At 44.3% G+C, this 13,815-nt stretch overlaps 2 protein-coding genes across 2 annotated transcripts; one reads left to right on the top strand and one right to left on the bottom strand.

The window, feature by feature from the left end:
* The first annotated feature begins 431 nt into the window (after positions 1–431).
* Positions 432–6,936, top strand: LOC127294219 (CBS domain-containing protein CBSCBSPB3). Its single transcript, XM_051323978.2, has 14 exons — positions 432–748; positions 843–1,002; positions 1,645–1,777; positions 2,588–2,758; positions 3,058–3,136; positions 3,230–3,343; positions 3,443–3,509; positions 3,604–3,709; positions 3,804–3,862; positions 3,987–4,096; positions 4,171–4,298; positions 4,383–4,465; positions 6,108–6,197; positions 6,326–6,936. Exons 1-14 carry the CDS (start codon positions 579–581, stop codon positions 6,506–6,508), a joined length of 1,653 nt encoding a protein of 550 aa, XP_051179938.1. The 5' UTR covers positions 432–578; the 3' UTR covers positions 6,509–6,936.
* A 1,733-nt stretch (positions 6,937–8,669) lies between these two features.
* LOC127347308 (uncharacterized) lies at positions 8,670–11,293 on the bottom strand. The gene is made up of 4 exons (XM_051373511.2): positions 11,165–11,293; positions 10,307–11,119; positions 9,622–9,798; positions 8,670–8,971 (listed from the first exon to the last, which is right to left on the bottom strand). Exons 1-4 carry the CDS (start codon positions 11,291–11,293, stop codon positions 8,684–8,686), a joined length of 1,407 nt encoding a protein of 468 aa, XP_051229471.1. The 3' UTR covers positions 8,670–8,683.
* Positions 11,294–13,815: the final 2,522 nt, after the last annotated feature.

A 13,815-nucleotide genomic window follows, 5' to 3' on the forward strand; every position in this document is an offset into this window, starting at 1 on the left:
AAAAATACACGTGTTACAGCATGTACAAACATAAATGGAGTTAGGCTGCATTTTACACGGGTTATGGTAGCTCTATCTATTCAACTAAGTAACTTAATGTATTTTTTCGGTTGTCTCTTTATTTATCGATCCCTATTTCTTGTTCGTTGACCATGGATTTTATACAATAAGTTAAGCACAACATTGTTGGTTGACCATGGAGTGGCTCTTGGCCTTGTGTAAAAGGTGACAAGTATTGGTGTATGAACTATTCCCTCTGATCTAAAATATTTATTCAAAAATATATGTATCTACAAATGTTTTAGTGTGAATTTGCTGATTTTTATAGATCTAAGGAAGTATTAAAATATCAATGATGATGACATAATAATGCAACTTAACGCAATAATGCAGCATTTAAAGGACCGAAATATGAAAAGGTCCCCAACAAGCGAGGAAGAAGCCCAACAGAAGCAGCGACCACTCCCCTCCCCCAAATATTCGCCGCCGCCGCCACCCTCCTCCCCGCCGGCCTCCCTCCGCAATCCCCATACGATAATCTTGTTAGACCTTTCATCCTCATCTAGGCCGCCGAAACCATGAACCCCGGCGGCGCCGCCGCTATGGCGCAGAACCGCCGCACGCGCAGCCGGCCGCCGTCGGCGGCCTCCTCCCGCAAGTCCGAGGATCCCTCCGCCGCTGCCTCTAACGGAAATGGAAACGGCAACGTGAAGGCCCCCTCCAAGCCCGCCTCTCCCAATCACGTCGCGTAAGCGCCCCAAAGTTTCCTCCTTTTTTCTGCTGCTTTCTCACCTCGGTTCTGACCAAAATGTTGAATTCCCTTCGGGCGTGGATTTTGTCAGGGGGGAGAGGACGGTCAAGAACCTGCGGCTTTCGAAGGCGCTGACGATCCCGGAGGGTACGACGGTGTCGGAGGCGTGCCGGCGTATGGCGGCGAGGCGGGTCGACGCCGTGCTGCTCACCGACGTCAACGGCCTCCTCTCAGGCATTGTCACCGACAAGGTACATTTCTCTCTTGAAATATTTACTGATACTTGTGCCGGTTATTGTTTGGAAATCAAAACTCGGATGACACATGTTTCTAGGTTACGGTGTACATTGGCTGTTTTGAACTATACTCTACATTCTGCAAGGCCCCATAAAGATTGCTTGTGTCTGTAATCCAATTTGGTCTTGTCCCGTGGCTTGGACCCGCTTGCGTAAATGCAGCTACCACTACGAGGGGATACTCCAGTTATTTACTCTGTTTCAATCCCTATTTGGCCATTCAACAGTAGAGACTAAAGTAGCGCATGTTTAGGTTGGATTTTTTTTGTTAGTTAAGACAGATTAGTTTATGACTGCACACTCCGTTTGTCCCCTTTTTCTTGTTTAATTGATGATGCTTCAAATTTGGACTTGAGGCCAGTATGCTTGTCTTCACTGTTGATGTTTAGGTAAGCTGGCGTTAGTGTATATCTGGGTGAAGTTTTGTACGCTCATGTTATGCTATGAATACTGTTGCATGAATGCGTTCAACTATATTCCTGGACTGATTAGCAGTCTCTGTGACTGCTACATGTGAAGTGGCTTATGGTTACTTTAGTATTTCCGCGATGCATAATATTCTGCCTTTTCTTACTCATTTTCTAATTTATGATGTAGGACATAGCCACAAGGGTTATTGCCGAGGGGCTGCGCGTTAAGCAAACAATCATCTCCAAGATCATGACCCGAAGCCCTCTGTACGTCACGGCTGACACACTTGCTATCGAGGCGTTGCAGAAAATGGTCCAAGGTGAGCTATCTTTTTAAGTTACTAGAATGGCTCCCAGTACTGTACCTGTGTGGTCAATGTATTTCTGGTTGAGTCAGTTGGACTCACATCCTCAAAGTTGTAATATGTGTTGTCTTTGGTGAAGCTAATTGTATTTTAATCACTATGAGTATCAGTTAAAATGCATTTCTCCTTTCCATTTGCATGATTTATAGCCTGAAAATGTTCAATTACTGACATGATCTTTCAGCAAAACAATGCATTCCCTCTTTTAACTTGTTTAAGCCATGAGGACTTCATATTTCTCTTTTCTTACAGTTGATTAAGTTTTAGCACTTCATGTTTATCAAATATTCATGTTTTAGTCCTCTCATGTTTTCTTAATACTTCTGAGGCTATTTTGTGTATACTGAGTTTTTCACTGCTTGGTCAAGATTTTATGTAGGACATGCTTTCTAGGGTTTGATGCTTCATAACTTAAACCCCTGATGCATTGACATTTAATAGAGGAAACTTCTAAGAAGATGGATTGGTATTCAAACCACATATCTTGAATGATATATAACCAACTAAGTGTTAGTTCTAAAAAATCCTATTGGTTTGTATATACTGATAATACAAACTGACATGCTATGAAGTAACAGAAGCACTAGAAAGTCTCATATGCATGGTTGTAGGGGAATTATTTGGTGTGTTTTTGTTGTAGCGACTTAGAGTTACCTTAGAGATGTGATGTATGTTGATGCTGATTGTATTCATGTTCTTCACATAAAGCTTACTTCCAGATATGTCGTGTCCTTGTAAAGTTAATATTGTACTTTCTTGTTTCAGGAAAATTTAGACACCTCCCAGTGGTTGAAGATGGTGAGGTTATTGCCATGCTAGACATTGCAAAATGCCTCTATGATGCAATATCAAGACTGGACAAGGCAGCAGAACAAGGAAGTGCACTTGCAGCTGCTGTAGAAGGGGTTGAGCGCCAATTAGGAGGCAACTTCTCAGGTCTTGTGTTGTAGATTGTGCCAGCTAACTATATTCATTTGTTCTTGTTTTGATACCCAAGTAAAAACTGAGAAGTAATGGAACATGTGTGTTGTAGCCATGTGACTTATAGTTGTGAATAGTTAATAAGATCCAGTTCATTCTAAAGAAAAATTAAATGATATTGTTTACATTGTAGCAATTTGGAATTCTAAAGTATAAATATGTGTTCTTTTCTAAATAGGTTGTACTTGAGTTGCAATTTTGTTGTACTCATGTTAGCTGACCCAAACTAATGCTTCAACTATTTGTGCATACAGCTCCTCACACTTTAATAGAAACTCTGAGAGAACGGATGTTTAAACCTTCTTTGTCAACCATTATCACAGAAAGCACAAAGTATGATATGTTTTCTCCCATTCCTTTTTCTTGGTTCATTTTTTAACAAAAGGTTATTTGGATGATGGGAGCTGTCTCTTGTTTAACTTGCAGGGTAGCAATTGTTTCACCTTCAGATCCTGTTTATGTAGCAGCCCAAAAAATGCGTGAGCTACGCGTCAATTCGGTGATTATAACTACCGGAAATTCGCTGCAAGGAATCTTTACGTACGCATTCCCACATATGTTTCATGGAACTTGTGTTTGGTCTATTCTTATTATCTTTGTTATGAGCTATTAATGTATATATGTTACTGTGAAATTCAGCTCAAAGGATATTCTTATGCGTGTTGTGGCACAAAACCTTTCTCCTGAATTAACTCTAGTAGAAAAGGTTTCTTCTCCAGATCAATCTCTTATTTTAAAAGATGGCTAAGGTTATTGCAAAATACTCTAGACTCACAGTGCTATTTACCATTTTGCTTAAGGTAATGACTCCACACCCGGACAGTGCTACATTGGATACGACAATTCTTGACGCACTACACATTATGCATGATGGCAAATTCTTGCATATTCCTGTTATTGATGGAGGTAAAACTTTGTTCTTCTCAGCCTAAGGCTTATTTGTTTGGTACTTTTATATTGTGTATCTATTATCTAACATAATTTAATTCTCTTTGAACAGATGGGAAAGTTGTTGCTTGCTTGGATGTTCTGCAGCTTACCCATGCAGCCATTTCGCTGGTCTCTCTCTCTCTCTCTCTCTCTCTCTCTCTCTCTCTCTCTCTCTCTCTTGCAAATGTACTGGGGTACACTTGTCTGAGAATCTCACGGTAATCTTGGTCAATCTAACGTGTTCTGTGTGAAGGTCGAAGGTGGTCCTGGAGCTGCAAATGATGTGGCAAACACAATAATGCAGAGGTTCTGGGACTCTGCTCTTGCTTTGGAGCCTCCAGACGAGGAATTTGATAGCCACAGGTTAGTTGATGCTTTCTTGTGATTTTGTTGTTTGCATCAATTGTAATGCTTACCTCTATGTTTTCATTGCTCAGCGAAATATCTTTAGTGCCGCCTTCAGAGGCTGGAGATGGCAGGAGTAGCATTTATCCTGCTGTTACTGGCAATTCTTTTGCCTTCAAGCTCGAGGACCAGAAGAGACGTATGCATAGATTTACATGTGGTGGGTACTCTATTCATAGTTGGATGATAGCTAACCATGGTTGCAGTGTACCAACTAACAACATTTTGTGTTACACCTCTGCAGGTTCAGAGAGTTTAGACGAGCTTATATCTTCTGTAACACAAAGGTTAGGCACTCGCGGTGAGAAGGACCCAATTCAGCTTTTGGTAAGCATTATTTGATATTTATGTGTTTCTAAACTTCTCACTGGCATATTGAACGGAGGAACTAGGTGGCTAACTGGCAAGTGCCTTATCCTCAAATTCTAGCATTTCTAGTTATATATATTGCTTTGATGAACTATGAAGAATTTTGTGATATAATTCCGTGTATAGCTGCCGTTTTATACCCATTACCCACACCCAAATCCATACCCACTTTTTTGGGGAGGGTACGGATAGAATATAAATTACCCATTTCACTTTGGGCATGGAGAGGGTAAATACGGTGTTATCCACTGATTATCCATACCCAGCAAACAACATCTCCAGTCTTGGGGCCTCGACGCAGTTCCCGCCGGGAAGACGACGGCAAAAGCGCCCGCTCCGGCCAAGGCTTAGCAGAAGGACGGTGGAGCTCCGGGTGAGGAGGCGCACGCGCAGCTGAGGCGGGGTGGCATTGACCTACACGGAGGGGGCTGGTAGTCTGGTGAGGGGAGATGTGGTGTCGTGGCTGTCGCCGGTGGGGAACGGAGGTTGGGGGCAGTGGGAAAGGAGGGTTGGAGCACAACCGCGGCCTGGCTGCCAGCGCTCGACAATCTGCTCTGCCGTCGACCTCCCACATGTACCTCCAGTTCATCGCACCGCCGGCGATCTCCTAGTTCGCCGCACCGCCGACGACCTCGCTGTTCACTGCGCCACCGGTGACCGGTTTGCAGCGCTGACGGTGACCTCCTTGTTCGCCGAGCCATCGGTGACCTCCCACCTCTACCTCCCCTGGCCGACCAGCAAGCAGGAGCAGTGTGCTGGGTGAACGGGGAAGAGCTGGGTATGCCCATATCCACTGGGCAATACCCAATTTTTTTGGGTATGGATAATCTTAAAATAAATGGGTAATGGGTAATTTTGGGTGTGGATTTGGTTAACCGGTACCCTCCCCAATGGCAGCTATAATTCCGTGTAGAAGCAAGTACCTAGTTAGCATCCATTTTTATCCCATGTTGCTTCATTTTATATCTTTACCATGTTTATGGATTCACACATAGCAGTGTCGTGCTTTGCCAAGTGCATGCGTTGGCAGTAGAGGCAGTGAATAAGGCAGGTCAGGCAACAACCTTGTGCCATAAGGTAGCCAGTTGGGCAAAGTCTAGTGCAAGAGATAAGTTCATTAGGACGAGCCTGACTTGCTGACTCCTGCTATCCTTCGTTTTCCTGCCCAGAAAACCATTTCCTTCTGTTCTATCCTGTCCACTCTCCTTCCCAAAAGACATGAGAGCCTATCTAGTATAAAAAGATGATACATGTAACTAGTGGACCAAAACCAAGAACCTGTGTTTAAAAACACCAGTTATCTTGAGTGCTACTGCTAGCTACCTAGTCCCATGAATTAATATATCCGTAACTGTAGAGTACTGACTGTCTCAGCTAGGCTACCCTGAATTGTGCTATACCTAGGGTTGCAAAGCGGCACCCGATCTGCCCCGCTTCGTAGTTAAAATCGGTTAACTTAGTTGTAACTGTTTTTTTTAAGCAAATTAGTCTAGTTTGAACTAGATAATGCTTTCGCGGGCTTATGCGGGATGCCACTTGCAACCCTTGCTACACCCAAGCTGCAATAGCAATGAGATAATGACTCTGTTGTTCTACGCAGTACGACGATGATGAAGGTGATAGGGTGCTGCTCACTACAGATTCTGATCTTGCCGGTGCTGTGACGCATGCTAAATCATCTGGATTGAAGGTATTTTTTTCTCTGACTCGGATACTGTTGTCCACTTCATAGATTTTTTAAAAACTTATATCACTGCAAGATGTGCTGGTCATTTGCTTGTCACCTTTGTGTCACTGGTGCTGAACTTGGAATTACAGGTCCTGAGGTTACACGTTGATGAGTCGGATTCCAATTCTGAAGCTACAAAGCAATTTCCGGAGCCGGAGCTGGTGTCTTCCCACACAAGTCAGTTGACGCCTGTTCATTACGGGTTGATGGCTGGAGCTATTGCCTTGACAGGCGTCGTGGTGCTGGTTTACTTGAAGCGCTCAAGAGGATGAATTCAGATAGGAACACATTATTCCAGTCCTTAGCTATATGACTAATGTCTCTCAGAAGACTCGGCGCATTGGCGCTTCAGCTGGCTAAGAATGAGAACTGGAAATCATCGTATACACCAGATGCAGTGATATCCAGAAACTAATCAGCTGGCACCATCTCAAAGTTTTGATCAACTGAGTTCAGTTATATACAGGGAAGAAACCTCAAAACTATATTTTGACCACAAATCTGGTGCCAAGGGGTTACTTGTGGGATAATTTCCAAATAATCACTGATCTGTCAAATGGGGTGGATATATTTTCTCTCCCATGTGGTTGGTGAGTTGTCAGATTAGTGCATGTGCCTCTTACATCTGTTCTGAAAGTAATGTGCCAACGCCAGCATGTCTTTTCTTTTTGACATAATAGCATGATGATTATTTCCAAAATATCGTTTATAGTCTGAAACCAGCTTTATTTTAGTGTACTGATATCATCATTCCTTTTCCCGTGGAAAGATATATCACCATATATAAAATATCTTCTTTCAAGGATTAAAACTATAGCGACGCTTATGAACACTGACAGTGTGGTGGCTGTGAGCTTGTATCAAGCTTTGATCATTTCATCCTCGAGTTAGCTATACGGTAGAAAGATGAGTTATACAGATTGTGGATCACCGCCATTTCCCTTCACTGACAGCAAAGATGGAAGGGGAGAAAGATACAAAGGCTTTACTTTTTTTTTTTTTGAGGGAATGCTCAAGCTACAAAATTAACTTCCGGTTGAAAGATATCCTCTAATAACTTGTGATACCCAGCCTTCTAGGAGCATCCAGTGCTGGACTAGGGAGTGTTCTTCAAGCTCTCTCTGTTCACGAGAAAAACTAGCAGGGAGAAGCTACTATTTTATCTCCTCTTTCCTCGAGAACCAAAAATACACAAACATGGAGAGGCTTCTTCGTTAAATGGGCAACATGACAAGAGGAGCATGACACAACTTACACATGTACCAAAAGAAGGCACGCATGACCATACCGGCCGGTGATGATCTACATAAGATGCGAAAGACACGCATAACTGTTTTTCTGACTCTAATTTATATAGGATTAAAAGTAAGAGTTTTCCATTTGTCTTTTGCCTCCCTCTTATAAATCCCTTCATTTCATCGCAATAGTATATTTTGCTGTCTTTTCTGTATAATAAAATCAGGAGCCACTTCATACAAATTCCTTTTGCATGTAATGCCTCAGCTCATATTTTTTAATATTTTCTAATGACGACGCAGCTAACTTGATCTGTCATAGGTGTACAACTACCCGAGCTGACTAAAGTATCATCTATAACGAGATGGAAGCTATATAGCATATCAATTTCTATCTCTCCGCTTTTTGTGTGCATATTTTACTCCAGGGAGAGACAAGGAAAACCGTCTATGGAAACAAAATTTAGGGCCTCTTTGGCTCATAAGATTTTCCAAACACATAAAAATATTTGTTTAGTTACGCCACAAGAAAAAGGCAGATTGTTCCGAAGGATGAAGCCGTAGTTGTCAGTGAAACAAAGGAAAACTTTTGTGAAGTTGGATGCAATGGAAATCAACCTTTGAAATTGCATGCAAATTAAGTCACAGGGAAAATCCATATGGTTTCCAATCCTACTAACCAAACAAACCGCATAGTAGGGATAATGGCTGAGGAACTGATGTCTCTTCGATTGACATGTTTAAAACACTAGCAGAGGAAAAACATATGATTAAAGTGTCGTATCATTTTGAATACTACAGGTTTGCATCGCGTCATCAGCCCTGACAGTCCATACATCCCAGGAACAATGCTTACAATCTGCGTTAAATGAAACCTGACTTGCATGTGCTATGCACTTGCCATCAACTACTGTGACGAAACCAAAATGATAAGCAGCTTGGCAGCTTCCTATTCATCTTCGACAGATCTGCTGGACGGCGAGTCAGCAACTAACCCTTCATTTCTACGACATCATTAACAATATATTCCAGGGCACTTGTCACCAATTTCACAGCACTCTCTCATATATATGTAATAACTACAGTTCATTCTCACAGAAGTAAAGTTGCTGGAACTAGAGTTCAGTGCCTCGTATCATATGCGGGAAACAAGTAAAAAGTGTTCATCCTCGCAAAAGTAAAGTTGCTAAGCAAAAAAGTGGTGCCCACGTATTATGGAACAAACGTGCTAATATCGATACATATGTCTATCCTAGAGAAGCTTAGTAATAACTGGCGGAGCTCTTTGGCCTTGCTTTCAGTGATTAATTCATGGAAAACTATTTTCAGCCTTTTGAGTACTATTGCCCAATGGAACAACCGTTGCACAAGAGCAACTTCATGTTCAGTTCCCCTCATGTCATGGATTTCTATTTCCTCAAGGCAATTCAGCGCAAGCTCTTCAGTTTTCCATTTTGGTTGCTGATCACATATGCAACCTGATGGGCAGAGAGTTTGTTCCTGAAACAAGGGTTATATCACATATAAGATTAACCTGTATGGTTTTATGGCATAAATTAAGAGAGAGATTTAACTGAAAATTATTTAACTTGATGAATACTTTGAGATATACCATCAACAAAATTCACAAAAGAATAACACCTGGAAATTAATTTGAACTTTGAAGGGATTATGATGATCATACAAGTACAATGGACATCACTACTAAAGTCTATAACATGCACATAAATCCTCAGCTATTGAATTATGTATAACCCATAGTCAAGCAGATCTCCGTGGATAAGACAACAGAGATCTCCCATTTCTTTGCAGGAAACAGGAACCCATTCGCTAGTTTGCCATTTCCATCAGATTGACGATTTTTTTGAAATAAAACCTATTACCAAGTCAGCAACCCTTCTCATGTACTCCTGTATGCTGCTTTTGTCAATATGAAGATCCAAGTGTTCTCATTTGGATATACATAAGCCATATATTTAATACAGGCATGATCACAGAGCAAAAGGTTAATAGCAGACCAATAAAGCAGTTCAAACCAATGTGTTCCTAAAAATGCATATTCTTCTCTTTCAAATCTCTAGAAATGCGTATTCTCATATGACTTCTCTGACAACTCAAGCATTAGATAATCAAATTAACAATAGTATTACCCCGAGTTGACTTCTTGGCAGAAAATCAAGGTCCAGCCTTTTTAGACCACGACACCTCATTAGAACATCAAATACGCTTGCTCCAAAGCAATGTCCATATGCCATTATACCCAGCGCCAAGATTGTAATATGAAGCTTTGGCATGTGTTCCATCAAGTATGGCCCGGTACATATGTCCTGTGGATTTGTAGGAAGTTACAGAAAAATGAATTATACGGAGTATATAACAGTAGGAAGAAATACAAAATAGCTCATTTTCTGCAGTGACTAGCAAACAGGTAACAGTATACATTCCTGTATGTGGCGGGGTTTTTGGGTTGTGGGTGTTCAGGGAGTACTAATGATCAAATTTCCCCACTCCGAAGAGCTCAAGTCACCCTGAATAACTAATACTCCCTCAATCCCATAATATAAGATGTTATATTAGGTGACAGAGGGAGTAGTATATTATGCTACTATGTGAGTTCAATGTTAATTACTGGAGAGAGTGGGATTGAGTGCACTAAGCCATGTTGCAGGTGGCATGAGCAAACCAAAACAAGTGAGAGCTATCTGAATTTACATTGCATACTCCTTAAGTACTTCTTTGAAAAAACATGCATATTCCTTAAGTTGAAACCCTATGTTTTCCTCATTATCTATTGAGTATTGACATATTATAATGGCGGCATAAGAAAGGACTAACCGGAGGATAGGAAATCAGGAGATCAAGAGCGCGAATGTGGTCAAAGCGCCACAAAAGCGTCATGCAATAGAGATTGCGTTCAACAGCCTCCTCCTCTCCCTCTAGAATAAAAATTTTGATGCCCAGATTTTCGAGATGCATCATGTTGTCAAGCTGGATAGAACTTGGATCATAAGCATTCATCCACTCGAGCAACTTCAGCTGAGGGGCTGAGATGTTGGCAACTGATAGATCTGGATCCAGCGGATTGGTAAAGCAGTTTTTCACTCTTAAGATCTCGAGTACCGGCGCAATGACAGTGAGCTGCTGCAAGCAATGCAGATTCGACAGCTCTATGTTTAGAAGAGATTCCGAGTGAATGTTGAAGCTGTCGAGGCCCCGGGCTTGGCAGACAATGACGGACTTCAAGGATGGGCACCGCTGGGAGGAGAGAAGTTCGCCGAGCCCGGACTGACCATGTAGCCGGACGTCAACCAGCTGTAGACCACGGAGCCGGGCGAACACTCCGGATGAAGGCAGGGCGAGGCCAAGGAACCCAAGCTTGAGCGTGATGGAGGTAGCCTTCTCGAAGCAAGGCAGATCAATGTCGCCTCTTTCCTCGGCCACGGGCTCGGTATCCGGCCGAAAAACCTCGAGGTCTATGTGGCCAGAGAGAGCGCGCGCGGCGGCGGGAAGCCACTCCGACACGAATTCAGGATACGGATCCTCGGTTAGCACGAAGAGGAGGCTCAGATCCGGCACTTGATGGGCTGCGAGCGCGGCGTCTATGCGGTGGTGCCCGATGAAGTTGAAGCTGAGCTCCGGGAGGAGGGCCTAGAGGCGGCGCCAGCGGCGGGCAAGGACGCTGGTCCGGGCGGCCTCGGCGGCGTCGTCGACCAGGACAAGGATGTCTATGAGCACGTCGTCTGGTAGATCACTCAGGCGGTCCTCGCCGCCGCCGTCGCCGTCGGCGCCGGAATGCTTCAGTCGCTGGGCGCTGAGATCCATGGGGGGATCGGGGTGCGATTCACATCGGCTTCACACTTTCGATGCTGGCGATGACTGACGACGAATGGGAACTAGGAGTAGAAGTGAAGTGAGATCAGTGAGATTTGGGGTCTAGGGTTCTTGGGATCTTTGCTCGTTCCTGGGAAGTGGGTTTACCTGGGCAAAAGTTGGGCCGGGCCAGGCCCAAAAAAGCCCGAGGCAGGATAGGCCTGAGCTGGCCCGGCCCGACCGCAGGGCCTAAAAATTGGGCCTGAGCCCGGCCTGGCCCAAGTTGCCTGGCCAGACTATTGCTTAAACCACGCTTTACTTTGGCCCGAAGCCCGGCCCGACTACCGGGCTCAAAATCTTGACCCAAGCCTAGCCCGACATGCAATCTTGGCCTGGCCCGAGATTTTTGGGTCGGTCAGATCAGGCAGTCCGGGCCAGGCTGTCCATGCCCAGGTATATCAGTAAGATAAGCCCAAATGGTAGCTTTTACTAGGCCTGGGCTTAGGCATGATATTTTTCAGTTCAATTGTGGATAGTACTGAGGATCCTTCTTAAGATAATTTCTTTCGAACCTCGGAGTCCTCCAAGTGACACGTATCCCCCGGCCGCTATCAATGTCCAATTGGTCTCTTCCCCACATAGAAAAAAAAGTGAAAACAAAAACAAAAACACCATGCAGAGATAGCGCCTAACCGCACCATCCTCCCTGACACACGCAAAAAATGTCCGGACCATGCGAACCACACTGGCAACGCGTCAACTCTGAATGGAAGAACCATTGAATCTCGTTGCAACATTTGCGTGTCCTCCTTGCAGCACCGCCTCCTACCGATGGAAGCGCCATCCTCCGCATATGGCAGCACTGTCGCCTCGGGCAGCCGCATCACCACCATGTCGGCAGCATCGTCGCCCCCACCAGCAAAATCGGCGGCGCTTGCTTGCAGCAGCCGCTACCAGCCTTTGCACCTCAGGCGGCGGGACTTTGCAGCTCCAGCTCCCGACCTTTGCAGCTCCAGCTCCCGGCCTTTGCAGCTCCAGTGACGAGGCATTGCAGCTTCACCCCATAGAATATGCAGCTCCACCAACAACCGTTCGCATCACCCCCACACATCATATGTAGCTCCGCCGCCACCGCCCGAGCTCGTGGTTTGCAGCAGTGCCGCCTTCCCTTGCAACATCTACGACTGCCGTTCGAAGCAGCATCGGCCGACTGTAGCAACATCGGTGGCCTAGCCTTGTAGCACCACCGTGGCGCCGCCTCCCACGGTGCCTTGGCCACATCGACCGACTACAAAGCTGACCGAGGTCAGGTGGGCAGGGGAGGGGCGGTAGGAGGTGCGGTGTGTGTGGAGCACTGATGCTGGCGGCAGCGAGCTGTTGGGAAGGCAGTGGCGGCGGCGATTGCTTCGGATGTGAGATACGGGAAAGAGAAGAAACAAGGAACGATTGTGTGGAGGAAGATTATGTGGGCATGGGCCGACGGGTTAAGGTAGTGGTGGATCCCATGAAACTGTACGCTCGTTCCTTTTTCATCCATGCTGATGGACGCGTGTCACCCGCGCGCCTTGGAGGCCGCGACGCGAATGAGCCTCCGGAGGCAATGCATTTTTTTCCTTCGTATAAATACAACTACCTTCCCTCAAATTATTTTTGGATTTTCTACCCAAAAGAAAAACAGTTGGGTGTCCTAATTCTCTAAAAATAATTTGGGATTTTCTCAGCAACGAAAAACAACAGCAGTTGGATTTGCATGGTTGATGCCGTCATGAGCTTCGAGTCGCTATTTCTAGGATGTAAGTTCGTATCTGACACTTCCAGCAAAACATTGTAGTACTTGACACTCCAGCTGGTCAATCATGAGACACAAAACTTTCAAATAAACCCTAAACTCCCAAACTTTCATAAAAATCACTGATGAATCAGGAAAATTTCCCGAGATCCTCACATGGAGTTGCTACTCTATTTCATTGCTGTTTTAGAAAAGGCATTGTGCAATTGATTGCTGCTACATTTTCATCATTTCCTCATAGAGTTAGCAGTTACAAAACAATGGTACCAAGTACACCATACTACAGCAGGAAGATGGAGTTTGTTGTCGTTCATTATTACTCTGATCTAGTACCATTGATGGCTTGATTGACCAATAATGGATGTACTACTACCTTGTTAGATCATACTAACAACAAGAGATATACTAGTACGTGGTTGTTACAATGAAGCCAGCATCCAACAAAGCTGAAAGACCGGATTATACGGGTCTTCTTTTCGGACCGGGATCACCAGCATTTCCATTTACCGACAGTGATGCTGACTATTGGCAAAGCTGAAAGGGAAAAATACACTCCACTGTTTGACTTCATCCTGACTTATGTTAGGAAAAAAATAAAATTTATACTGGAAGAAGCACTGAGCGTTTTGCTACTTCTTTTACGAGTTCAAGGGCCTTCAAGAACATGATAGCCACAATATGACACTACAACCCAACCTGGCTATGAAAATACACTACTGTATACTCATCCACGATTGGTAGGTTA

This window comes from Lolium perenne, chromosome 4, assembly GCF_019359855.2.
Source record: "Lolium perenne isolate Kyuss_39 chromosome 4, Kyuss_2.0, whole genome shotgun sequence".
NCBI lineage: Eukaryota > Viridiplantae > Streptophyta > Magnoliopsida > Poales > Poaceae > Lolium > Lolium perenne.

Coding starts and splice junctions, on each gene's coding strand:
- LOC127294219 (XM_051323978.2), top strand. CDS start 579: ATGAACCCCGGCGGCGCCGCCGCTATGGCGCAGAACCGCCGCACGCGC. Junction 3,710..3,803: donor TATTCCTGTTATTGATGGAG/GTAAAACTTTGT, acceptor CTCTTTGAACAG/ATGGGAAAGTTGTTGCTTGC. Junction 4,466..6,107: donor AGGACCCAATTCAGCTTTTG/GTAAGCATTATT, acceptor TGTTCTACGCAG/TACGACGATGATGAAGGTGA.
- LOC127347308 (XM_051373511.2), bottom strand. CDS start 11,293: ATGGATCTCAGCGCCCAGCGACTGAAGCATTCCGGCGCCGACGGCGAC. Junction 11,120..11,164: donor TGGTCGACGACGCCGCCGAG/GCCGCCCGGACC, acceptor CGCCGCCTCTAG/GCCCTCCTCCCGGAGCTCAG. Junction 8,972..9,621: donor TGCCAAGAAGTCAACTCGGG/GTAATACTATTG, acceptor CCCTTGTTTCAG/GAACAAACTCTCTGCCCATC.